This window comes from Eublepharis macularius, chromosome 11, assembly GCF_028583425.1.
Source record: "Eublepharis macularius isolate TG4126 chromosome 11, MPM_Emac_v1.0, whole genome shotgun sequence".
NCBI lineage: Eukaryota > Metazoa > Chordata > Lepidosauria > Squamata > Eublepharidae > Eublepharis > Eublepharis macularius.
Window position 1 is genome coordinate 47,090,604 of NC_072800.1, and position 25,594 is coordinate 47,116,197.

The 25,594-nt window shown below is 42.2% G+C and overlaps 1 protein-coding gene across 3 annotated transcripts in view; it reads left to right on the forward strand.

The window, feature by feature from the left end:
* Positions 1-1,355: 1,355 nt before the first annotated feature.
* Positions 1,356-25,594, forward strand: part of CPVL (carboxypeptidase vitellogenic like) — an 83,091-nt gene continuing 58,852 nt past the window's right edge. The window contains exons 1-5 of one of the 3 annotated variants that reach the window (XM_054991429.1): positions 1,356-1,402; positions 5,221-5,282; positions 14,027-14,232; positions 16,582-16,700; positions 24,828-24,942. In XM_054991429.1, the coding sequence (XP_054847404.1) occupies positions 14,043-14,232; positions 16,582-16,700; positions 24,828-24,942 (424 nt within the window). In that variant the 5' untranslated portion in view covers positions 1,356-1,402; positions 5,221-5,282; positions 14,027-14,042. The remainder of the gene's footprint in view (positions 1,403-5,220; positions 5,283-14,026; positions 14,233-16,581; positions 16,701-24,827; positions 24,943-25,594) is intronic. The other 2 variants (XM_054991427.1, XM_054991430.1) reach the window with 2 other exon arrangements.

Here is a 25,594-nt window from a genome sequence, read left to right on the forward strand (position 1 = left end):
AGAATTACGACTGCTTTCCAGACCATAGAGATCAGTTGCCGTGGAGAAAATGGCAGCTTTGTGAAGGGTGGACTCTTACATATTCCCCTCCCAAACTCCACCCTCCCCAGGCTCTGATGCCAAATCTCTGGGAATTTTCCTACCTGGAGTTGGCAACTGTACTTTCAGAGAACTTTGAAATAGCTATTATATCTAATAATGTGAAAATTAATGTACTTTACATACAGGATTGCCAACTTTGACTTGGAAAATACCTGGAGATTTGGGAGTGAAGCTTGGATAGGGCAGAATTTCAGGAGTGGAAGGATCTTAGCAGGGAATGGTGCCATAGAGGCACCTCCAAAAGAGCCATTTTCTCCAGGGGAATTGATCTCTGTAGCTTGGAAATAATCTGTAGTTCTGGAAGGTCTCCAGACTCCACCTGGAAGTTGACAACCCTATTTACACATAAAATAAAATGTGCTTGGCTGTACACAATTATGTGTCTTTATGTATTGTTACTTTAAGAATTAAAAGCAGGAGGAACGTAATATATGTCTGGGGATAAAGCAGTATACTGGTCTTATAGTTGCCAACCTCCAGGTGGGCGTGGAGCTCTCCTAGTATTACAATTGATCACCAGGTGACAAAGATCAGTTTCCCTGGAGAAAATGTCTGCTATGGAGGGTGGACTCTATGGTATTATATTGGGCTGAGCTCCTTCCCACCCCCAAATCCTGCCCTCCTCCTGTTCTACTCCCAAAATCTCTAGGAATTTTCCAACCCAAAGTGAGCAGACATTTCGATTACTGCCCAAGAAAGAGTGTGCTCCCTCCCCCCAATATTCAGACATAAATCCACAGAGTTCAATGGGATTTACTTCCTAGCACTGAAAGCTTAATAATAAATTGAGAGGACGGGGACCTGGCTTTGTGGTCTCCAGATCCATTAAGCCCAACACCTTACGCACGTGTCTTTTGAAAGAAGTCCCCACTACCAATTAGAGTAGCTCAAAATCTGGAGAAAAAGTGTCCTATCCCATTAACAGAGGATAGTTGTTACCAGCTGATGTTATGAAAACCTTCAGCAGCCCTTTCCCATAAATTCAGCCTGTTAAAAGAACAGGAGATTTCCCCCCATGGTGCACAGGCTTGCATACTGAAGCCCTAAAAACGTGTTCTGCAGGTATGTTGGTTTCCTTTGTTACAGAAGCGCATCGGTGGCCTCCAACGCACAAGCGCAAAGTCCTCAAAACAACAAGCACGGGACCCCTGCCGGCTCACTTCGGAATGGCCAGCAAAAGAGGCGGTCGGGGCTGCGTATTTTGCAACCACCTCTTCTCCCACCGACTGGACTGCGATTGGGGGAGCTTGGAAGGCGCCGCCCAGTTCATGTTCGTAACAGCGACAGATCATCGGGATCGGTGAGTGAGGCTGGGGAACGAGCGTATTGCATTATGCAAGCGACTTTCTAAGCTTTGGGGGTCTGGGGTGGCATCGTGGGGAGCGGCTAGCGCCCTCCCCCCTTTAGCAGCCTCTGCCTTAAGTCCAGGGCTTTCTGCAAGGGGCCCAATTGAGCCGCTTTTCCAGGCAGTTTCTAATTGCAAGATCATGGGAAGCGCAATATCGCCTCCGAGTGGCTATTGGAAATCGAAGCAATGGCTAATTTCAAAAGCGAAAGGTGCCGGGGCTTGGGCTGCTGGGAACGTCGGCCCTCTGCCCTGGAAGGCCTTTTCTAAATCCAGCTTCGTGGGGCCGGGTTAGCTGCGGCTGATTTTGCAAGTATTTATAAACTCGACATCCCTGTTTTCTCTGGGAGTGGAGTTTGAAGGTGAAAGAGCTTAAGGCCTAGAAACCTCAAAGGGAAATGAAATGAATCTTCCCGATATTTGCCGCTGCTGCTGCTGACTTCGTAGCACTTGTGACAAGAAATGAGTTACGTAATACTGAAAGTGGTAGTTCCTCTTCCTTTCCCCCTCAATAAATGTCAATTGCTTGTTTATTCTGCCTGTGCTGTGAAGGTGGCAATTTTTAAAAACTGTCCCAAGAGAAATTCCCAATGGGTAGCAGCCTTAGTCTATAACAGCAATAAAGCAGAAAGTCCAGTGGCCCCTTGTTAGCTTAAAGGCTAACAAAGTTTATTCCAGTATAAGCTTTAGTGAGTTAGAGCTGTTCTGATGAAGCAAGCTCTGATTCACAAAAGCTTACTCTGTAATGGGCTTTAATAGTCTTTAAGATGCCTTTACCTTTACCTAAGGTGCCACTGGGCTCCTATTTTATTCTGTATTGGGAAATGCTTCATAGAGAACCTTTAGTTGTCTTAATCTAGTGACATACTGATCCTGTATACACTATCTTTGGAGGAAGTAATACTTAATGCAGTGGGCCTTAATTATGAGTAAGCTTGTATAGGGGTGTGCTGTAAATCACCAGGGCGCCTCAGGCTGTGACACAACAATGTTTCAGAACCCCAGAGTTATTGCAGTTGAGTTTGGTGGGGTTTCTAACACTTTGGGGCGGGGGAAGAGAAATTAAACAATTGGCATTACTGTAGTGATTTATGTATACCTGTTCCTGTTGGCCTGGATATCACTGCCACACCACTACCTAGCAATGGCCAACACTGTCTATGTCTGGAGCCATATTAATAACGTTTCTTAATTTGGTAATATTGTGTGTGTGAATATTCATCCATCTGGCTGAGCACATGTGTAGCATTGTAAAAATAGTGTGTGAAGGGGTCAAGAAATAGCACAAAACTACCTCCTCTGTATTTGCGCTGCCCCTTCAAGAATCATTTCTCATTCTTAAAATGTATTATTTGAAAAAAAATGCAGTGCTGTACATTATGGTTAAGACCCCCTGCTTGAGTTTATCGTGTGAGTGAGAGTGAGAGAGAGAAAGAGAGAAAGAAATGGTCTGCACCAAAATCTTTTTTGAATCCTTGATTCAGTGTCACCAGTCTATTGAACTGAGTAGGGAAATAGCTACAATTGTGAAGTAAGGCTCCCCATCCACCCACCACAATGACATTTATACAACTACAGTTGCTGGATCAGGATTGGCATTGTGGCTGTGCTCACAGAGGAGGCTCAATGTTCTCCAGAAGTTCTTTTGCTATGAACAAATAATAAAGAAACTGGAGTTGGATCTTGCAAACCCAATGGCCACTATGTATGAGTATGCATAATACAAAAACCCACACCATTTTTGTAGTAAAAGAGACAACCAACCAACCTTGTGATAGAAACCCCTACCATGGAGGAGGGCTGATAAACTGTATTGACTCTGTCATGCCTGTCCAGGTGCTCAAGTAAATAGCTGTCCCTAATGAGTAGAGGAAACACCTCTATTTAGTTGTTTGTATCCTGCTTTTCTCCCCAGTGACCTACAACATAGTTCCTGCCTCCATTTTATTCTCTCAAAAACCCTGTGGGGTAGGTTAGGCTGAGAGCCAAGCTACAAGTGACACCTGACACAGGTTGGACACTTGTCAGCTTCCCTCAAGTTTTGATGGGAAATGTAGGCATCCTGGTCTTGCAGCTGTAAGGGAGAGCCAAGCTGTAAAACCAGGACGCCTACATTTCCCATCAAAACTTGAGGGAAGCTGACAAGTTTCCAACCTGTGTAAGGTGTCACTTGTGGCTTGGCTCTGAGAGAGAATGACTGGGCCAAGGTCACCAAATGAGCTTTCATGGCAGAGCGGGAATTTGAAGCTGGATTTCCCAGGTCTGAGTCTGAAAATTTCTACCGACTGTACCTGCTAGTTTTCAGGGAGTAGCAGGAGATTCCTTGGTAGGGGGCTTAGTAAAAAGATTATTGTGGGAGAACGTGTGGAGAGGAGAGGAGAAAGCAAGAGCTAGCAACAGAGTGAGTGAAGAAACGGAAATTATAGAATGCATCCTGGGGGTGGGGGAGTCTTGGAGAGCATGCATGGGCTACAGGATGGATACGTTTGCACTGGGATACCTGAGATGGTGTTTAGGAAGCGATACTGAGAGGCATGCAGTGATCAGAGTGTGCTGATGGCACTTTAATAGTTCTCCTTAAAGGAAATATGACCATGATGCCATATTTCATGGTCAAGCTGCTAAACCAAAAAAACAAAGTCCAGTGGTGTTTTAGAGGCTACCAGCGTTTATTCAAGCATAATTTTAAACAAGCCTGTCTATCAATTTCCTATCAACGCTGCCTTTCCGGAGTTGTGAATATCAAAGCATTGGCCTAATGAGTATATATTTCAATTATTTATAGTCTGCCTTTCTTACTGAGACTCAAGGCGGATTACATTGTGTGAGATTAGTGCAATCAATATCAAGGACATTTCCATAAACAATAAGTACAAGTTTATCAAGAATCCAATGCAGAGTTGAAGAAATGCTGAAACAGAGCATAAGGAATTCTGGGACAGACATTAGACAACATATAACTACCCAGTAGGATTATACTTGAAGCACAGGTAGCACATAGGAGCAACAGATAGGACATAAGGCAACATAGTGGTGAAATCTATGTGAGCTCTGTCTCATGAAAACTACCTGGTGCTAAGCCAATGTTTCTTTATAAGTTTCATCCTGTTTTGCCTAAACTTGTTTCCTTGGGAACAGTGTTTCTAGAAATTAGATACAAAGAGATTAAAATGTGCAAGAGATAACACACCTAGAAACATTTGTTTCCTGTGGAATGAGTAGGTGGTTTCAAATTTGAAATGAGACAGTAGAAAGAAGTAAACAAAATCTTGGGAATTGTATAAAGGTTTGTGTGTGTGTGTAAGGTGCTGTCAGTTGCAGCTGACTTAACGGCAACCCCTGCTGGAGTTTTCAAGGCAAAAGACTAATAGAGGAGGTTTGGAGATCTCCCATCAAAGTATTAATGAGGGCCAATCCTGCTTAGCTTCAGAGATCAGGCTTACCTGGGCCATCCAGGTCTAGGCATGAAGGTTTAGACCTGCAGATTTTTCCGTGATTGTTTTTCAAGGTCTGTTGCCATGGAGTCATAAGGACTTGAGATGACCTTTGGACCAATTATGTAGCTTTGTTGTAAAATGCATTAAATATTTTTGTTCCTATTTATGTTTTTGACAATGAAAATTAGACTCCAAAGGTCAGTAAGAAGCAACAAGCTACAAGAGGGAATGCTGTTGTAACATAATATTAGAAATATCTAATACCTTAGAGTCACTACTTCCTTCTGAAAAAACCAAGGATGAATCAAAGTAGTCATTTTTATTTCTTTTGGGTAGCTCTACTAAGATTCTGCTTGTTAGAGCTGGAAAAGGAGGAAGAGAATTTACTAGGCTAACAGGTAAGCATATAATTCCTCTTTGTATTTATTATTTTTGTAGCTCAGCTGCTGACTTAGTCATATACACATTCGACTAGAGCCCACTTTTTAGGCAGGAAGTGTCGATGTAAAATTCATGACTCTTTGATATATATGTATATTATGAATGATGTATCTGAAAATAAGATGCCCCAGTGTGCCCTTTTAGGAATAAAATTTCATTGTATCAACTAAGTAGTCTACCTCTGAAATACCTTGAATTTTCTTCTTATTTTGATAGCTTTTCCGGAATGAGAAAGTTTCTGTATTTGCTTGGAGGGCTTCCAGGTTGTTGCCAAGCAAAATGTAATCCGAAGCAATCTTGAAACAGTGTAACGAAAACTAATTCCTTTCTTAGCTTCCTAATGTTAAAAATTATATCCTTACTGTGTTTTACTGAGATACACTTCAGTAACTGAGAGCTTGTCCTGGTCCAAGCTGTTTGGCAAGCTTTCCTTTGCTTTGTCAGAAATATTCTACAACTGACAATCCTTGGCCTTGTTAGCCAGGCAGACTTCATCTATAACCAGATCCCAGATTTTCATTCTTGCTGAGAGGCCAGCAATTTACCATAAGCAAAAATGTTTGAGACTTGAATAAGGATTGTGAGGAGCTGTAGAGAGTGAGCCAGGAAGTCCTCTTTTCAAATTTTACCTTAGAGAAGAGCTGATTTTGGTTAGCTTTTATTCCTTCTGCTCCTGCCCCTTACCTTGAGCCATACTACCCTATCTTTTAAGGCTGTTGCAAGTATTACTGACAAAAGTGGGGAACTCACAAGGACTTGGGGGGGCATCTAATTTCCCCTCCCCCCATCATGTCTTCTTTCCCTTCCCTGCACCCTATAGCCTCTCCCTCTTTTCTTGCTTTCTTCCCACCCACCTTTGTCTGCCATCCCCATCTTTACCTTTCTTCCCCCCCCCGACCCCGGCAAGGCAGCCTCTCCCCTATGGCCCATTTGTGTGGTACTGGCTGAGCCAGGCCCAGTTGAATGGTGGGGAACCTGCAAGGACTTGTGGGGGTACTTCACTTTTCCCTGTATTTCCTCTTTCCCTCTTCCAGGTAGCCTCCATAAGCTCACTTTGCCCTGCATTCTTCTTCCCTTCAAATCTATTAAACAGCTTACCTTTTATCTGCCCCCATCTCCATCTATATTTATTAATTTAATTCATTTATATTTGCTTTTTCTACAATGCGGACCCATAGCAGCTTACATCATTCTCCTTGTGTCCATATCCTCACAACAGCCCTGAAAGGTATGTTAGGTTGAAAGTGAGTGCCTGGGTCAGGGTCACCCAGGGAGCCTCTACAGCAGAGCAGGGATTCAGCCTGGGTCTCCTGGATCCTGCTCTGAAACACTAACCTGTACACTCCACTGGCCTTTGAAGGGGGGCTGCTGTTGAGCAGTAGCAAGCAGCCAGGCCTGGGTGAGTCATGCAAGTCATGTGGTATCAAGTTGTTCAGTGGTTGCTTCTGGGCCTGGCCCCAAGGAGTCCTCCATCAAAGGCCAAAACAGCTGTGGAAAGGGCCCTGCCTTCTCCCTCCTGCCTCTTCCTGCCAGAAAGCAAGCCTGGAATACCAGCTAATGGTTGCCTAGCAACAGCCATTAAGGCATCTGACACTAATGGCTCCAGGCTCCAGATTGTAATCCGCCCTGAGCCTGCTGATGTGGGGAGGGCAGCATATAAATTGAATTAAATAAATAAATAATTTAAGCATCCACAGATCAGGGCCATTTGGCTATTAGTATATAAGATGTCTGTTAGGCATCTTGAATGTAATGATTCCATAGATACCTATTGTAAGAACATGAACTGGAACAAGTATTAGCTGCTTTGGGTAAAATTTTGAAGAACAGAAAGAAAAAGTGAAAAGGGCCTGTCTTCTTCACAAAAGCTTTTACTGGCCATTTTCTCTTAGAGATTTGAAATCTACTTTGTCCATTTGTGGGCCTTTTGGTAGCAGAGTCCATTTGAAATGACCTTCCAGAAAAGGTTAGAAAGTTTCTTTTGTCTTTGCCTTCAGGAAGTCCTGTAAAGTGGGTTTGTATAGAAGGGCTTTAACCTCAGTGGTTGAGTTTGAACCAATATCCTAGGGATTTTGTGTTTCTAAACTGTTTTAAAAGGTTCTATGAATTTAATATGGCCTTGTAGTAAATAGTCATGTCCCGGTATGGCATACGTAATCCATCTTCAGTGCCTTATGAACGAAAGAGGCAGTGTATGATTTATTTATTAATTAAAATATTAATATCCTAATGGTTCATTATTATATATTAATATTATTGTCCATGTGGTTCAAGGTGGCTTACATTTATGGTTAAAAAACTTTTCCAAATTAAAACCAAGATAAAATAACAAACCGCCAAATCTCTCCCTCCCCCTTTAAAAGATGCCTGCCATTCCCACCCCCTCAGAAGCTCTGGCAAAAGCAAGCCTTCTATCATCTCCTGAAGATCTTCAAGGAGGGGGCTCCACTCACCTCCTCAGGTTCCACAAAGCAGATAGGGTTGCCAGATGGTTTCAACCCAAATACTGGACACACTCCATGATTTTTGTGCGTGTGCATAGCACACATGCACTCCAGAGATCCCCAATGACATCACTTCCAGTTGAAACCTGAAGCTGCCAGGTCTCAGTGAGGTCAAAATTGGCCCCAAATGCAGCATTTTTGCACACAACCTCTCAGAGCACAATGCTAAGCCTGTGTATTCAGAAGTAAATCCCTTGGAGTTCAGTGGGACTTACAGCCTAGTTTAGGATGGCAACCACAGCCTATTTCATTATGCTTCAATAAGAAAGAAACGTGCCTCGAATCATGAACAGAGTGTTTCTCCTCTTCCCCTTCCACTTCATACATATTCTTCTCCCATCTAACTTTTCTCCATCAGCTTCTTTCAGTCTGATGTCATGCAGCAAACAATGCCTCTCTATTTAAACACCTTCCCAGCCTTCCTGGGGCTCCATTTCTCACTTTCCTCGGCTGCACGATTCACTGCTTGGAGGTGGAGGAGTGAGGACAGCTCTTGGGCTCTTTCAATCTCCTCTGTTTCACTTTTTCCATGTCCCTCAAACCCAGGAATAATGTGGGAACATTGGCAATAAGCAGCGCAGCTATCTTGGAAGAGGGTGACAGAGTTTAAATGCTCTTTTTTGTCAAGAGAGCCTGGAACTGCCTTTGGGAAAGGGGTATGGGTGTTTTGAACATTTGATCGTTCTCCCTTATTGAGATTTGGCAGGGGTGGGAGCTGCCTGAATCTTCCTGCATCAGGATAAGGCAGAAAGTGAGAGTTGAAGGATATCAACGTGCATCCCTGTCATACCGCTGTCAGTTATCCGTCTCAGGCATGCTCCATTGTTTGCTCTGGCCATTAACTTGAAAAGGTGGATGATTGTAAGAGGGAAGGGGGTTGCACAGGAAATTTGAGTAAGCGCACTGCTGTCTTGAGACAGAATGTTATGCTGGCTGAGGTGACTGGGCAGTCAACGGGCTGCTGGATGGAAATGAGGGGAATGGAGGCGGAGCTCAAGCTCTGCTGTTGTCTGCGAGGGCCTGTGCTTTTGTGCCCTCCGGCAACAGATTGGCTGTTGGGTGGAAGCACGGGGGGGGGGGCGGGTGGTGAGGAGGAGAAGGGAGGAGGAAGGGAGGTAGAGCTCGAGCCCAAGCCCTGCTGTCCTCAGTAACAGCCCTCACTTGTACATCCATCCTACCAAATGCTGAGACACCAGCCAGCTGAATCAAACTGCTGGTGCCCAGGCACAGCAGCAGCTGGCGGTGCTGCTCATCTCGCTCGCCTCAGCTTCTCCATTTAAATGTCTAGTTTTCCTGGACAGTCCAAGAAAATACTGGTGAAAACCAGGCACCTGGCAACCCTAAGAGCAGGAACTATGGGGGGAAAGGCCTGGACTGTGGTTGATGCCAAACAGACCACAATAACTAGTGTAACAGCGAACAGATGGCTATCTGAGGATTGTAGTTGGCACACTGGGAAAAATATTTTAATATTTAGAATTTAATATTTAGAAACATGAAGCATTTTTAATAACCCAGTTTGTTTTCAATGAATGGAAGAAAATGTTTGTTTTTTTCTCCTGGACCATCTCATTTCTGCACAGAATTTACATAGCTCTTCAAAAGAGAAAATTCATCCATTTATCTATTACCTTTAACGTTCCTTCTTTTAAGAGATTCATGACATGTACTATGCAAATGCTATTATTAGATTTATCATCAAGAATCATCTGACTGTCAGGCATGGATGGTTTTCTGGGGCAGGTTTTGAACAAATCATGATACTGTGATTTAAAGAACTGATACATTGTTTGATAAAAGGCTTTCATAATAAAATTGTAGGTTCATGTCCAGTATTGGAAAAACTATCTGGAAAAATTAGAAATAAAATAGAAAAGATACAGCCTAGAACAGTTTCCTGTACCCTACTTTAATCTTGCAGCACAGGTCACATTCCTGGGAAAGGCAGGCACATTTTCTGCAGTGTACTGCAGTTCTTTCCCTGACCTGGATAGCCCAGGCAAGCCTGATCTCATCACATCTCGGAAGCTAAGCAGGGTTGGCCTTGGTTATTAATTGGATGGTAGACCTCCAAAGAAGACCAAGGCTGTTATGCTGTGGCAGACAATGGCTAAACACCTCTGTTAGTCTTTTGCCTTGAAAATCCCTCAGTGACTTGATGCCACTCTCCACCACCATTGCAGTCCTTCCTGTGGAAAGACTATCAGGTTCATTTCACATGTTTCGTCTCTTGTACAGCCCTATCAATCTTTGATGTGGATGAATATAAGGCTGATTGGGACTGAAAATATTGGTACATGTGGATTGCAGGAGCTAAATGTACTGCCTGAGCTTAGAGGTAAAGGCCTCTGTGAACCACTTTGGATGTTAAAAGAAAAGAGCATCCTCTCGCCCTTCTTCACAGGGACATATTGTCATATATGACAGTGCAGCACTACTGTATATTCAGTTGTTTGGGACTTCCCTTGTCATGTGTTCAACAAGGATAGTTTCTTGTCCTTGTTGAACACATGAGCCAGGCCATCCATTTGTCCGCCCAGCTCAATAATGTTTCTGAATAGCAGTAGCTCTCAGTAGTCTTAGACAAAGAATGGCTTTTCTCAAGACAGCTACGCAAGGTCCTTTAACTGGAAATTCATTTACTTATTCTTTTATTGTATTAAAATATTTATATCCTTCTTCATGGCTGAAGTTGGGTTACAAATCATAATTATAATAATTATCATTTAAAAGCAACAAACTAAACTCTCTAAATAACTAATCTCCCTGCAAGCCATTAAAAATGATGGCAAATAAAATGACTTTGAAGAACATCTAGTTTTTTTTAAAGAACAACTTACCTCTCACCTTCTTAGGGAGCCCATTTCACAGAGTGGGAGTGAACGCAGGCTGTAGCTAGTGCCAGGTGGGCTACTTTAAGAGGGGGGAACTGCTTGTAGGTGGCAACCTGAAAACTGCTGTTAGCACATAAAGATATATTAGAGGAGATAGCTAAGAACTGAAACTGTTGTCTGCCTATGTGTTCATACTGTACAGAGAAATTACAGATAGTAGCATCACCTAACTAGTCAGATGCTCTGAATGGATAGTTCAGGCAAGCCTGATATCATCAGATCTTGGAAGCTAAACAGGGTCGGCCTTAGTGATTGGATGGGAGACCTCTAAAGAAAAACAGGGTTCTATTCATAGGCAGACTGTGGCAAGCCCCCTCTGTTCGTCTCTTGTCTTGAAAACCCTAGTCAGATATGATTTGATGACACTCTCCATGACCAGCTAGTCAAACATTTTGTAACTGCATTTGCTTATTCTGAAAAATACTTAAGATCAACATTTTCAAGCTGTGCAGCAACAAAATGCTTCTGTTGAAAGTTGTGTGCCGTTGCTGAGTAGTAATGCTTAATGTGCCACAAGAAGATTCAGGGTCTGTATAAAGTTGGAAGTTAAGTTCAAAGAACAGTGAATCTTGAAGAAGGAAATGGTATCTTGGATCCCTTTCCAGGTTGGCCGTTCACTAGTTCCCGTTCAGCAAGGCTGTGGTAGCCTGATAACATTGACTGCCTTTTCATGTCCATTGAAGAAATTTTGACATAAGATTTAGAAGTGTGCCTGAATGGCTGGCTGGCTTTATATGGGTGGAACTAATGTGTCTTTGTGTTTCACTACAATGGATATTGCTTTTGTTCCACCTTTCATTTGCCTTTGTATCCTAGTTCGTTGATTAGCTATGCTAACAGAACCTTGCTAGAGTTACAGATTGCCAAATGAGAGAAAATTATGGAATCATCAACCTTTTTGATTATAGCGTAACTTGCTTTGCATACTAAAATATGAACTCTAAAGGCCTTTCCCAATGGGGGTTCTTTCTCTCACACTGCTTGTTCTTAGCGCTTTGCTAGTATTAAGTGTGCCAACGTAGGCTGCTTACACAGATGATTCTCTGTGTAACAGTCATTGGTGCAGTGAATGCAGAGGCAAATATGCAGCAGAGCATATGCTCTGCAGTTTTCACACACTTAATCTCCCCCCCATGCTCATTATTTTTAAAAACTAATTGCTAGATCACTAGAGCAATATAATAATCTATTGTCATAATCTACTAGTTCCTGAATTTCATTTTTTAAAAAGTCTCTATAATTTTTTGTTGTTGAGTTATAAAGGGAAATATGCTGCCTGGGAATTAGTGCAATATTGTAGTAGATTCTGATAACACTACTGCCATCCAGAACTTCCTGATTTTTTTTAAAAAAGTCTGAAAAAACCCCTCCAGTGTGCATGTGAATTGGGAGTGGGGTGGCAGATGTGATGGCTGAGGTCAAGAAAATAGCACTGGCATCAGAAGGAAATGTAAAAATGTACACTGCCATGTCTGAACAGTGTCCAGAGGTACTTTGACTGTCATCTTTCCCAAAAGAGAGTACCAAAACAGGTTTGGGAAAGATTGCAACAAAGCAGGACAAAACATAGAAGCAAGACAAGCAGAGGATCTCATGTGGATTTTATATTTAAAAAACACCCAAGGTAGCTAACAAATATGAAACATCCTAATATAATGTAGACATCAAACAGTACCAGCTTTCAGATTGGTTTGTTTTGCAGGCGGCTAGGGGGTGGAGCTGAGCAGGAAGAAAAGCTCGGCCTAGATGCCAAGTTCTCCCCAGGATCTTGTAAGGAAGCCAAGGCAGAGTAAAGCATCCTTGAGGAAGAAGTTATATTGGAAAGACACAGGTCTAGCTAGCTTTGCTGCATAGAGCAGCTTTGCTGTGTGGGCATAATATCAGTGTGTCTGTGCATGAGTGAGACAACCAGATGGGCTCTTGTTCAGTCTGAGGAAAAGTGTAAGCTCAGGCACTGAAGGAAGGAAGAGCTACAGGAGCAAAGTAGTACAGATTTGTACAGTATTCAAAATAAGTTTTAAATGTACCTTGCATTCAATAAGTACTTAACACTAACTGAACTACCACTCCTGCCCCTTGCCCAGCAAAACACCAATGAAATTTGTGCATTTGGGGCTAAAAAAATAATAATCACATAATTGATGTGGAGTAAGAGAGCTGGTAAATAGTCATCCTATCATAACATTTGCAGAGGACAGATGGCACTTGGGTGGTAGTTTACTGACAGCTGGTTAAATGACAGTATTCTGAAAGGATCTTATGTAGTTAGCCTTGTTACTCAAATGAGCCACATAAAGCACAAAACCAGGCAGAAAAAAGCACTTTCGAAGCATGGGACTTAGTGACTGTAGTTTAAGAGACAAATGGGAAGCAGTAAATAAAAGAAATAATTGAAAATTAATCACTGAGACCTAGGCAGTGCTCCATATGGCTGCTTAGTGCAAGGTGTGTGCGATGAAAGCATCACCATGGACATAGTTTAACAAGAACAGCTCAGTTGAAATTTTATCTCTTTTCAATTCTGGCAGTTGGCCAACAGGATAACAATTCTGGTCAGGCTTATAAAACTCTGGCTGACTACTCCAGAGACTCACGAACCCTCCATGTGCATCCAATTGGTTGCCAGTGGGGGAAACATAGGATTGTGGCAGGAAGCTCCTTCCCTTATTTATACATGTTTAGTTTACAGTACTAAATCTATGTGTGTACATATACTTGTGGTTGGGAATCCTGCAAAAATCAAAGGCCAGGATCGCAAAGAACAACCTGCATGTTCAATTTATATGTGCAAAGGTTCATTTCCAGTGTGAAAAAGCACATAGGTTGTATTTTGCCCATACAGTCATGATTGAATACCCTTTGGGTATTCAGCATACACACACTGAATGCATGTAAATAGCCTGTGGTCCCACTGAAATATTTGTGTCAAGTGCATTGTGATACACTTTTGTTGCTTTCTCACAGTTAGCACCAGAGGATTAAATAAAGTTGGCAAAGAGCAAAAAATTGAGTCTTCTTTATGAGGGCCTTTGTATTCTCAGAAGTGTGTTTGTAGAAGTTTTGTTAGTACTGACTTGTCACGAGGACATGCCATCAGAGTTATACTTGAAAAATGGCTGCAGCTGTGGTTTTGAAGTTTAAGAACATAACAGAGAAGTAAAAGTAATTTGTTCTGCTTCAGATGTGATTTAACATTCTTTCGCTACTCCAAAAGAAGTCCGGAACCTAGATGATCTTTACAAGGCAGCAACAGCCAATTCAAATTTTGTTTCCAATCCTGCTTTCAATCTATTTTCTCCTGAGGTAGTTTAATGAAAAGATGAGCAAGATAACAGTTTTGCTGGCTTTGCTGAGTCTGATCTTCACCTTCGAGCGAGGCAGCTCCCATAAGCAACCAAGTGTCTTCCGAAGCATTTTTAAACGAATAAAGTCTTCTGTGCCAACAAGAGGGGACCCTGGACAACCGCTGTTCTTGACTCCTTATATTGAAAGTGGCAGAACAGAAGAAGGTAAAACTAGTTTTGTTAAAATTAAAGAATGCTGAGAGAATATTTTTAGTGTTTTCAAGATATGAGCCTGGGTAAAGTACAGAACACCTGAAGCTCTGTTTGTGGAAATAAAAGGAATACTAGTTGTTATCAGGGCCCTCCTGAGGTAAAAAATTTATGGTAATGTAAGGAGGAGCTGAATTAAAGGCCCAAAGGCCTTAAAAAAGACCATCATCATACCCAGGGCCGGTGCGCCCATGGAGGCCAGGTAGGCGGTGGCCTCGGGCGCATGGGCATTGGAGGGGCGCCGGAGGGGGTGTCGGGGGCGGAGGTGCAGGCGCACGCAGCGAAGCTGGCATGACTGGGCTGCATCTACTGCTGCAGCCAGCCAGCCAGTTCCGCGCTGCCGCCACCGCCGCCACACACCCCAGCTGGGCGCAGCCTCCGGGCGCTGCCCCAGCAGCGGCTTGCGGCTTGTGCGCCCAGCTGGGGTGCGTGGCGGTGGTGGCACGGAGCTGGCTGGCTGGCTGCAGCAGCAGCTGCAGCCGGCCACGGCAGCTCCACTGCGTGCTCCTCCACCCCAGCCGGTCACATAAGCCGTGAGCTGTTGCTGGGGTGGTGCACGGAGCAGCCTCCGCACGCCGCCCCAGCAGTGGCTCGCAGCTTCTGCCCTAGGCTGGGGCATGTGGTGGCGGCGGCACGGGGCTGGCTGGCTGGCTGCAGCTGCTGCTGCAGCCAGCCACGCCAGCTGTGCTGCGTGCTCCTCTGCCCCAGCCAGGCGCAGAAGCCATGAGCTGTTGCTGGGGCGGCGCACGGAGCAGCCTCTGCGCGCCGCCCCAGCAGCAGCATGAAGCTTCTGTGCTTGGGGCTCCATGAGCTGCCTAGCCCCCCGCGGCGCATGATGACATCTGCGATGTCATCACACACGCCACCTCAGGCACCAGAACCTCTGGCACCGGCCCTGATCATACCTGCTCTTTGTGATCCTGTCTGAAGAGATGAGGCTTGTGTCAGCTAGACACAGGGCTTTTTCGGTGATGGCACTCCACCTTTGGAATGCCCTCCCGGTTGAGGCTTGCCTGGCTCCCACTTTACTGTCCTTCAGGCACCAGGCCAAAATGTACCCATTCTTTTAACTGAGGAGTTCCATCTTTTAAAATCTGTTTTGAAAGTCTATTTCTAAGCTGTTTTATGGGTGCCATCTCAGGCTACTGTATATTGTTTGGGGCTGGGTTTTTTTTTATGCCCCTGGCTTGTTCTGTGATTTGTTTTAGTAATAGCTATTCTTACATTGGTTTTTGTTATAATTTTCTTTATTGATTATGAGTCGCCTCAAGCAGATCTCTGGAGAGGTGGCATATAAGTTTTCTAAATAAATAAATAACTCTTTGGCTGTGGCCTGCTAAGGCATAGATGTATGTGAGATAATTCATATACCTTCTCTGAGGCATTCTGGTGTTCTTTTTCCTTTGAACATTCCATCGCTATTCAGAGCTCATGCATTAAGAAGAGATTTGCGGAAAAATGCGCAAAACTCACAGCACGACAGCATCTTCATAGTGTGATTTCCCATCATGATCCCGTTTAATGGCATGATGACATCAGAAATTGTGCCATTAAACGGGATCATGATGGGAAATCACATTATGAAGATGCTGTCGTACTGTGAGTTTTGCGCAATTTTCAGAGGGTTACAGGTGTGTGAAAGTGGCCTTTGTTTCTTTGGCATTTTTCACTTACTTATGAATACCTTTCATCGGGAAATCAAAACAGAATCCACAGTAGTACTGGATACCCAGAATGTCCTAGGAAAAAGGACTGCTTTGCTTGCATCCTTCTTTCTTGATACAGATGTTGATGCAAACCATTACTTGTGTTCACTGGCCTAGTTTGTAAGAACAGTACTTCTGGCTTATCAAAATTGAAAAATGCCTTTAAATTGCCGCTGAACTGCTAGTGTGATGTGGAGTATAAATGGAGCATTCTTCAGACAAGTCTAACTACCCATTGAGGAGAAGGTGTGAACTCACCCACTTTCTTCACTTCAGTCCAAGACATTACACTGAATGTGTGATTGCTTCTTACACTGTGGAAGTTCAACTTTGAAATTGTTAAATAGGCTAAGAAAATGAGGCAGATATCTAGCAATCCATATATACTACTAGTATTTTTCTAAGCTGATCAGTGTTTCCTCTTTCTAGGAATGTCTTGCAGTAATACAGGTTGTTTCCAATGGAATAGTTATACCTTTTAAATATTTTGCCTAATACTGTAAATAAAGAGTGACTATATACTGAATATTTCTGCATTCTTGAACACTTCTTCACACTGCTCTTTGTCATTTGGCTTGTTTTTTGTTGTATTATGTAGGAAGGCAATTAAGTCTGGTAGGCCCCCTCCCAGGAACCAATGTGAAGAGCTATTCTGGCTATCTCACAGTCAACAAGACTCACAACAGCAACCTTTTCTTCTGGTTCTTCCCAGCTCAGGTAGGACTCACTGGAAATGCTGCCAAATGAAAGAGTTCAGAGTTTGTTTCTGAAAATATAATTGTGGAGGAGAGTGGCTGCGAGGGCCAGTTGCTGGCTCTGTATCATGTTTGGTGTGACTGGAAGTAAACATGATTACGCCAGAAGTTACATTGTGATGCACCAGAGGAGCAGTCACCTCATGTTCTCATCCAGCTGATATGAAAAGCCTCACTGGCAAAAAGTAGGCCTCAGGGCCAAGCTACAAATAATGAATGACACTTGCCTGGCAAGTGAACAGACTCACATGTATTCCTCCCTGTTCACTTGCCATTCACTTGCGCTCCACTTAATCAAGTGGAGCGCAAGTGAATGGTAAGTGAACAGGGAGGAATACACGTGAGTCTGTTTACTTGCCAGGCAAGTGTCATTCGTCACTTAGTGAGAGTTGTGGAGCTGACAGAGAAGGTCTTCATGAAGGTTCCTGACAAGACCCTAAGCAGGAAACTATGGCTCCAGAGGCAGACATCGAAGCTCAAATAGACTGTGAGGGAGGTCAAATCCACATTACTCATTCTAAGTCGCATGTTCCCCGCATTCCCCACGCAATCCCGAGTGCCGGTCACATTACCTCATTAAACAGACGCATTTCATTCGCATTTCTCCTGAATATGTGGTCACAGGTTTTCAACGGGAGTTTCACGGTGGCTGTGAACGAGCCAATGTGCAATTTACGTGGGTTTTTTAAAAACCACCCCCCTTCCTGTCTCTCCGGACGTTCCGAGAGTTCCTATTGGCTGATTCAACTTGCAAGTGCTCCGTAGTCTGCAAAAGACTGTTTTTGACTTCATAGCATTGGATTTATTGATTATGCTGTTTCTGAATCAAATCTGGTAGTTTGAAAAATCATTTTGGGGTGAATCCATCCTCAGAACAGACTCGTGAAACTTCCTTTTAAACTGTTTTTTATTTTTTTTATTTTATATTACTGTAATATCGAAATTATGAAATATCGAAATAATGACACTTCAAGGAAGTGAAACTTCAGTAAAATTCAGGCACTGAACTGTCCTGCATAGGAAATGCCCACGAAAGCTTCCCACATGCTTCCAAATTTCCCAAAAAGAAACGGGTGAGAGCCATCAGTGCTGTCAGTGGGGGAAAGAGAGGCATCATTATCTTCAATGATGTTTCTTTATAAGGCAAGATTGAAATAACGGAAAAGTGCGTGCAAAAAAATAATTTAAAAAAATGGGTGGGGAAAAAAGGTCCCGCCCAAAAAAGCGGTTTTCGAGCGGCCGTGTGACCGGAGGGACGCATGAGAAAGACGGATTGGAAGCAGGAATGTGAACGAAGAGGAAAAAATCACGGATTGGAGGCAAACGGAAGATATCCGATAAACATGCGGGTAATGGGTGAATGTGGATTCAACCGGAGTCTGCTGCTGGCTCCACCCTTATCAGAAGGTGTTGTGAAATTTTTGAGTGACAAAACAGCAGGTAAACAACAGAACTGTTTGAACTGAAGCACAGTGCAGTATCTCTGTGTACAGAGCATATGAGTAGTCCAGAGGGGATGTAGAGCTAAGTAAGGTAGGTAGGTAGGTCAGTTTCCACTGTATCTTTTGTCTTGTCTGCTTTTCTTCTGTCTCCTTGATTACCCAAATTGCTGTCTTTCCTAAAGCAACAGGAGGACTCATGTGGACTTTATTCCTAAGGTAGCTCCCCACCTTTCGCTTTGCACAAACAAGCTCTAAACCAACAGTAACAACAGACATTAGTCATGAGAAAGGAGAGAACAGTGCAACTCTCTCTGACCCAAGAGAAAAAAATTTCTTACTAGCCAATGATGATTGGGAGCAGGGCTTTTTTTCAGCTGGAACGCGGTGGAACAGAGTTCCGGAACCTCTTGAAAAGGTCACATGGCAGGTGGCCCCGCCCCCTGATCTCCAGACAGAGGGGAGTTTGGATTGCCCTCCACGTCGCTGAGCAGCACGGAGGGCAATCTAAACTCCCCTCTGTCTGGAGATCAGGGGGCGGGGCCACCTGCCATGTGACCATTTTCTCCGAGGGCAACCCACTGAGTTCCACCACCTCTTTTCCCAGAAAAAAAGCCCTGATTGGGAGTCCCAACAAATTATCCACAATCATACAACCAATCAGAAAAGTGCTCTGAGATTGGTAAAAGTTGCATCTTCTTGTGATCAAAGAGTACAGATTATTGGAGGTAGTTTTTCTATGTAGAGTCTAGAAGTGATGACTGTTGTACAAATGTATCAAGCCTGAGTGGGGAAAGATGACATGTTGATAGGGCCTGTTCAGGGGTGGGAATGGAGTGCTTGGAGCACTTCATGACCTCAGTTATCTTTCACTAGATGCACAGAGAGTCTGCCGCTGATCTTGAGGCACAGGGAACTGGTAAATAAGTCCTTGAGGCTAGAACCCAGGCCTGCCAAATCCCAATCAATCATTCTGCTTTTGTTTATTTTCAAATGTTAGTTTGGGAAGTTGCCTATAATCTAATGCTTTATTAACAGACAGCCTTTTCTTCTTTAATGTAGTGTGACACTTTTCAGTGACTACCTATTTTTTAAAAATACAACTTTCAAATCCTACTGCTTTTCTACTTCCAGCACTTAAAATAATTATTTATTTCTTAGGATGTATTTATTAGAGTATATGGGGAGATTCTGTTTTCTTGCTTTGCTAGAGAGCATGAAGATAAATAATATTAAAGTATTCCTTTTGTTGTTGTTGCCTCTTTCTGATCTTCTGGGAGAATGGGTGTATTTGGATAATGAATGATGCTGAACAATTTCAAGTCACGTGCACATATTTTTTAATGAAATCATAGTACTGTTTGCTTGTGATTCTCAGAAAGTTCTGTGATTGCATCCTCCTTAAGTTCCGAGTGCCACTGAATCCCATGATGATCTGTTGATACTATCTATTAATGAAGGGCATTTTTGTGAATTTGTAAAATAAAATCAATATATAAAATAAACATTCTTATAAAATGGGATATTTTCCTGGACCCACAACAGCTGGTCCTGGTCACAACCTTCAGATGCCAACTCCTCCTGTGGCCACTCCAATGGCAAGAGAGCCGGCTTAGCTCCTATATATCACCATGGCTCCTTTAAGGAGTTGGCAGCAGCCAGGCTGTCAGGCAAATGGGGAGCAGGTGTGGAAGGTCAGGGGAAGCTCTTCAACATGTACATGTATAAGGAGCCAAATGGCAGGCTGGAGAGGAGGCTCCAGGTCTTCTTCAGGCTGTGGTGGAGTGACTTGGGAAGAGAGGAGGAGGAACAAAGTGTGGCTAACCCCTCCCCTCTCCGTATCTGAGTGCTTTGCTGGCCCTAGTGCGTCAGCTGAAGCCACAGTGGCAAACAGGGATGACCAAGCAGCCAGGGATCCCCACAGGATAAAACTGGCATTTTCTCTGAGCCTCCACCCTATATCCTGCTAAATGGCAGTGCCGAAAATTCAAATGACAGTTTTGTTTAAAGGGCTTTTTTCATCCATCAATTTGTGAATGCAGTGTAAACTCTACATTAGCTAGAATGCTCATTTGCAGTATGGAGGGCACCTGACAGCAGTAATCACAACGATTTAAACAGCATGACTGAAGTTTTAAAGATTTTAAAGACTTGTATATAAAAATATTGAAAGTGATTCAGTGAAAGGGTCAGTCCAATCTTACTGAAGTGAATAGATTATCTCTTGAAGGTTTGAGGATGTAAGAGGGGCTGTGCTGCAAGTCTTAAGTGTGCAAAAAGATTGAAAGATATCAAAAATCAGTGTTGCTCAACTAAGGCTCAAATTAGATGTCACCTCTTACTTAGATTAGGACATGGGTGCCCATCTTGCCTCACTGTCACACCGAAGGGGAGGATATCTTTCCTTAATAGTGCTCTGTCACTCTGTTCTGTTCTGGAGCGCCGGTGGGAAAGATTTCAGAGCACTGTTTACCAGAATAATCTCTGCTAGGCAACAAAATGTCACAACGTTTATGAACTAAAATACTATCAGTATCTTGAGATGTGAGTTCCTGGAAGGGAGGGGGAGTAAAAATTTAGAAAAGAAAAAAATCTTCTATAAAGCATGATCTTTTTTTTGAATGAGAAAAACCTTGTCTAACAAAACATTTCACTCATTTCATAGGTAGATTATAAAAATATCTAAAGGTTTTATCAATTTTTCCAAAGGAAAAACTGGGAAATTTGAGGGAGCATTGAGAAAAAACTCAGTACTGTAGACATGTACAATATTTTCAATTTTTGGCTATTACAGAAGTCCATGAATGCTCTTGATTTGACTGTTTTGGTTTTATGGTGATAAGTCAGGCCACTGTGGCATAATCTGTGTTTTCAGATAAGTCACTTGATGTTTGGCCTGAATTTTGGAAAGCGATGTTAAATACATGTTTAGAGAACTGAGGCTTAAATTTACCATTTGCTGTGTGTAAGTATTTCTCTCTCTTGCTTAGGAAATTCCTTATCAGCAATTCAGTACAAGAGAGAGTATTAGAAAAAAGTGTATTGCGAAACTAATCTGAAATAAGGGGGCAAAGTCCAAGAACAACTAAAGGAGGATTATGGGATAAATGTTCATAGTATGGTTTCTGGCATCAGCAAACTTGTTGAGCAAAATGCTATGGATGTAAAAAAATGTCTAGGTTTCTTTCTTTTTAAGAAGAAAAGATCTTTCTTTTTAAGAAGAACCATTTTTCTACTGACAAATGCTTTAATTTCGCATGTCAGTATGTGGAGCACTTGCAGACGAGCACTTGAAGTTCACTGCCCAGGCCTCAGGTTATAGCCCTTTACAGATTGGTGGCAGAAAAGCAGAGGAGGTTCTTGCTGACTTGATGAAATATGCCTCGGCCTTCTCTCCCCATTCAGTGGACATTATTTTTTCTTTATCTCCTTTCCTTTCTCCCAGTGCTTTTGAGGCCTGGTCAAGAGCCTCATCCATTGTCTCTGCAACAAGCTGCAAAACCATTTCTTGTTTTTTTAAAAAACTGGGCAAGAAGCAATCTACCCCATGAGATACCATGTTGTGTGGCATTAGTAGTTAGAAACATTTTGTATAGCAGAGCTGAATGAGCCTACTGCCTGAACTATGGATTGCTGGGAGCTTAAAACAATTTTGCTGTTGCTGTTGTTGCTGCTGCTGCTATTAATATTAATATTGTTATCAATATTGTTATCAATATTGTTATCAATATTGTTATCAATATTAATATTAATATTAATGGTTGGACTATTCATTTCAGTTGGCACAATGTGGTTCTTTTCCTAACAGAAAGCCCTGAGTTCCATGAAATTAACATTTAGCACATATGGTTGCCTAAATACTAAGCAAACCCAGGCACTCTATACTGATTGATTTATGGCTGTTAGAATTTTGGCCCAGGTGTCTCTGCAATAAATGAACTTTGACAAAACTTTGGACAGAATAATTGATGAGTTTTCAAAGTATTTGACAGACACAGACCATGTATAACAGCGACTGCTTTTTGCAGAGAGGTTTAGACCACCATATAAAATCTTAAAACAATACCATTAAATTGAAAAGCAGTGGAGAAGCTTTTGCCAATAAGTTTCATTTCCTTTTCATTTTTAAAGTGTTAATTAGGATGATGTATTCTGACTACTCCAGGGAAAAAGAAAAATGGCTTTGTATAAAAATACCAGCACTGTTTCCAAATAAAGGATTTTCTCTTTTGTTAAGTAGCATAAACCATTCATTCCCGGTGTTAGGATAGCAACTGTGTTATTTCTGCATTTAGTGTTGCTGTCACAGACCTGACCTCCTTACTTGAATAACGTTGTCCGTATCGTACAACTGATGCCAAAGGCAAGAAAACCATTTACAAAAGCAGCCCTTTGGCTTAGAGGGGGCCCTGCAACTGCTTTCAAAACTGTATTAAATATCCAACCTCTCATGTGTTTAAAAATTAAATGATCATGGAATAAAACTAGAGGACAAAACTCTCCCAACAAACAGAATTGAAAAGAAAGCAATTAAAATTGGCTAGGATTTCATTATGCGGTCATCGTCAAGGTTTTTTTTTTTTTTTAACATTAGACATACCTAAATACATAGCGAATGCTTAGAAAGATTCAGTGTTTTAGCTAGCTTTCATCCTGACATGCTAGTTTTCTATAAGTAAAGAGGTTTTCTCCCCCCATGGTGAGGTATTTCAGCATGAGACTGCCCCATGTGCAGTCTGGTACAGTCCAGCCCTGACTTATTTATATGGCTCTGCTATATGCTCCTTCTTTCTCTGTCTGAAATCAGAAACTGTCTCTTCACTGTATGTCCAAGGCAGTGTTTCTAGCATTACAACTCACCCACACTACAGCACACAGCATTATTTATGTCTCTCCTCTTTGTCCATCAAGTCACAGCTGACATAGCAACCCCATAGGATTTTCGAGGGAAGAAATGTTCAGAGGCGGTTTTCTATTGCCTGCTTCTGCATGGCAACTGTGGTTGTCTTTGGAGGCCTCCCATCCAAGTACAAATCAGTGCCAACCCTGTTTGCTTCTGAGATCTGACTGATTCAGGCTAGCCTGGGCCATCAAGGTCAGGGTGCTCTCTTCCTGTCTTCTAGGAATGTATTTTTCTTCTGCTACAGTTCTTCTCTTGTCCCCACTCCAGGAATCCTCTTCAGATGTGTTTTGGATTTCAGAAGTGAACCACTTGAAATCATAAAGGCCAGTATGCCTGATTTTAAAAGCGGTGATTTAAGAGACCTGAGTTTAAATACTGTACACAAATTGGTAGCCCTGGGCAGACTATTCCAAGTTTATTGAAAATATTTTACCATGGATACTTAGCAGCGCTCTTTGAGACCATTTCTGACAATGACTAAAACACAATCAGAAAAAGATTAAAATAAACAGACACATAACATGTATTAAAAGCTAAGAAATCTAAAATCCAAGCAATAAAGCAATATTGAGAGCTGCTATTTCAAACCTCTTCACAACAATCCAGTTTAATTACAGGAGGGGTCCAATAGAAAAACAATCTGAACAGGGACTACAAAAGAATCAAACTTAATACAACTAGGTGCTGGACTCAATGAATGGAACTAGACACAGGAAGGTGCATGAATCAGTATCAGCTGTCTGTCTGTAAAACAGTAATGATAATCACCCGATTCTCTTGATAAAGGTTTTAGAGAAGGCTTTTTGAGAAGGGTTTTTGATCCTCCAAAGTCCTCGGTTCATCCTGGAGACACCCTTGATGCAGGAAAAAGAGGGCAAAATGATATGAAATGTCAAGAGCTCCATGAATGGAGTTATCAGTATTTATTTTTCTGTAAATACCAGACATGAAGGCTCCTGATTTTGATTGGGACTAAAGTGCAAGGAGAGGGGAAGCTTCAGTCTCCTTTTTATGCCATTTTCCTGATCTTAAACAGGCCAGATAGTGCTGCTAGCAGGGGCTGGTCCACTATCTGTTCTTTTACCCCAACAAGGCAAATGGTGGTTCTACAGGGCCATTCCAGATTGAGAAAATGCCATGGGCGGGGGGGGGGGGAGGAAAGGCTTAAACAGTCCCAATCAGAATTGGGAGCCCCTCACACCTACCAGTATTTCATACAGTTCAGCTCTCAGTAAGCAGGAAATACCTTTATTTATCTAAGACCCTGCAGAATCATTTCCAGTTAGTATAGACAATACTGAATTAGGTGATCTAAAGCAGTTCAATGTATTCAAAACACTGTGTGCATTCAAAGAGCTTCCAAAATGCTTTTTCTTTATTTGGATCTATATTCTACCGTATTCTGAAGGCTTGACACAATTAACAGCTCCTTCCTCCTGCTCTGTACTTTCCGTGTACATAATTTATGAACAGTCTTTACAAAGAAGGCTGGAGAGGGTCCATGGCTCAGTGCAGAACATCTACTGGGCATGCAGAAGGTCTCAGGTTCAATCGCCACTTAAAAGGATCAGGTGGTAGGTGACGTGAAAGTCCTGTCTGAGACCCTGGAGAGCTACTGCCAGTCTGTGTAGACAATATTGATCTTGATGGACTGATGGTCTTATTTCTTATGGTGCATTATAATTTTTAATTCGATTTTCAAATGCTATCAGGTTAATTTCAATTCATATTGTCCTTTAATTTGTAGAAACAGCCCGAGAATGCCCCTGTATTACTTTGGCTCCAAGGTGGACCTGGAGGAACATCCATGTTTGGCCTTTTTGTTGAACATGGGCCATACGTTGTTCACAAGAATCTCACATGTTAGTATGGCTTGCTTCTTCTTCAAAGGATTCCAGTGAGATGTAAATATTATAACTTTGTTGTACATTCCATACACAAGATGGAATAGTTTATAGATATTCTATGTTTATTTGATGCTGAACAAATTGCAGAAGCTGATGTTATTCATCTGATCATATTTTAGGTTATAAATGAAAACTTGCTGTTTTAACTTTTTTTAAAGAAATAAGTTTTTGTTATGGGAAAATGTTTGAAAGACTTGGCTTTGTATCAGTCTGATGGGAAATAACTGTTAACGGTCTTTAATGAATTAACTTAAAAGGTCACAGGAGTTGTTTTAAAAATAAACTTTGTAAAATAAAATTTAGACCAAAAAGAAATTCCTCTTCCATACACATGAATGTTGGAAAGAATTAGAAAATGCCTAGTTTTGCCAAGGCTGTGGATAATGTGAAGCTTGTTCTTTTGCGGCTATAAACATGTATTTTGCTTTGGAAATAGGCCGCTATCACACCATTATCAGGCATGATATGTTTTGAACAGTGCAATCCTAAACAGAATTACATCCTTGTAAACCCTTGTAGAAGAGTATAACTCTTGCACAGGATTACACAGTAATAGTATCAGGGTGAAAATAATCTTAGTTCAAATCCTCACTCCAAGTGATATGTC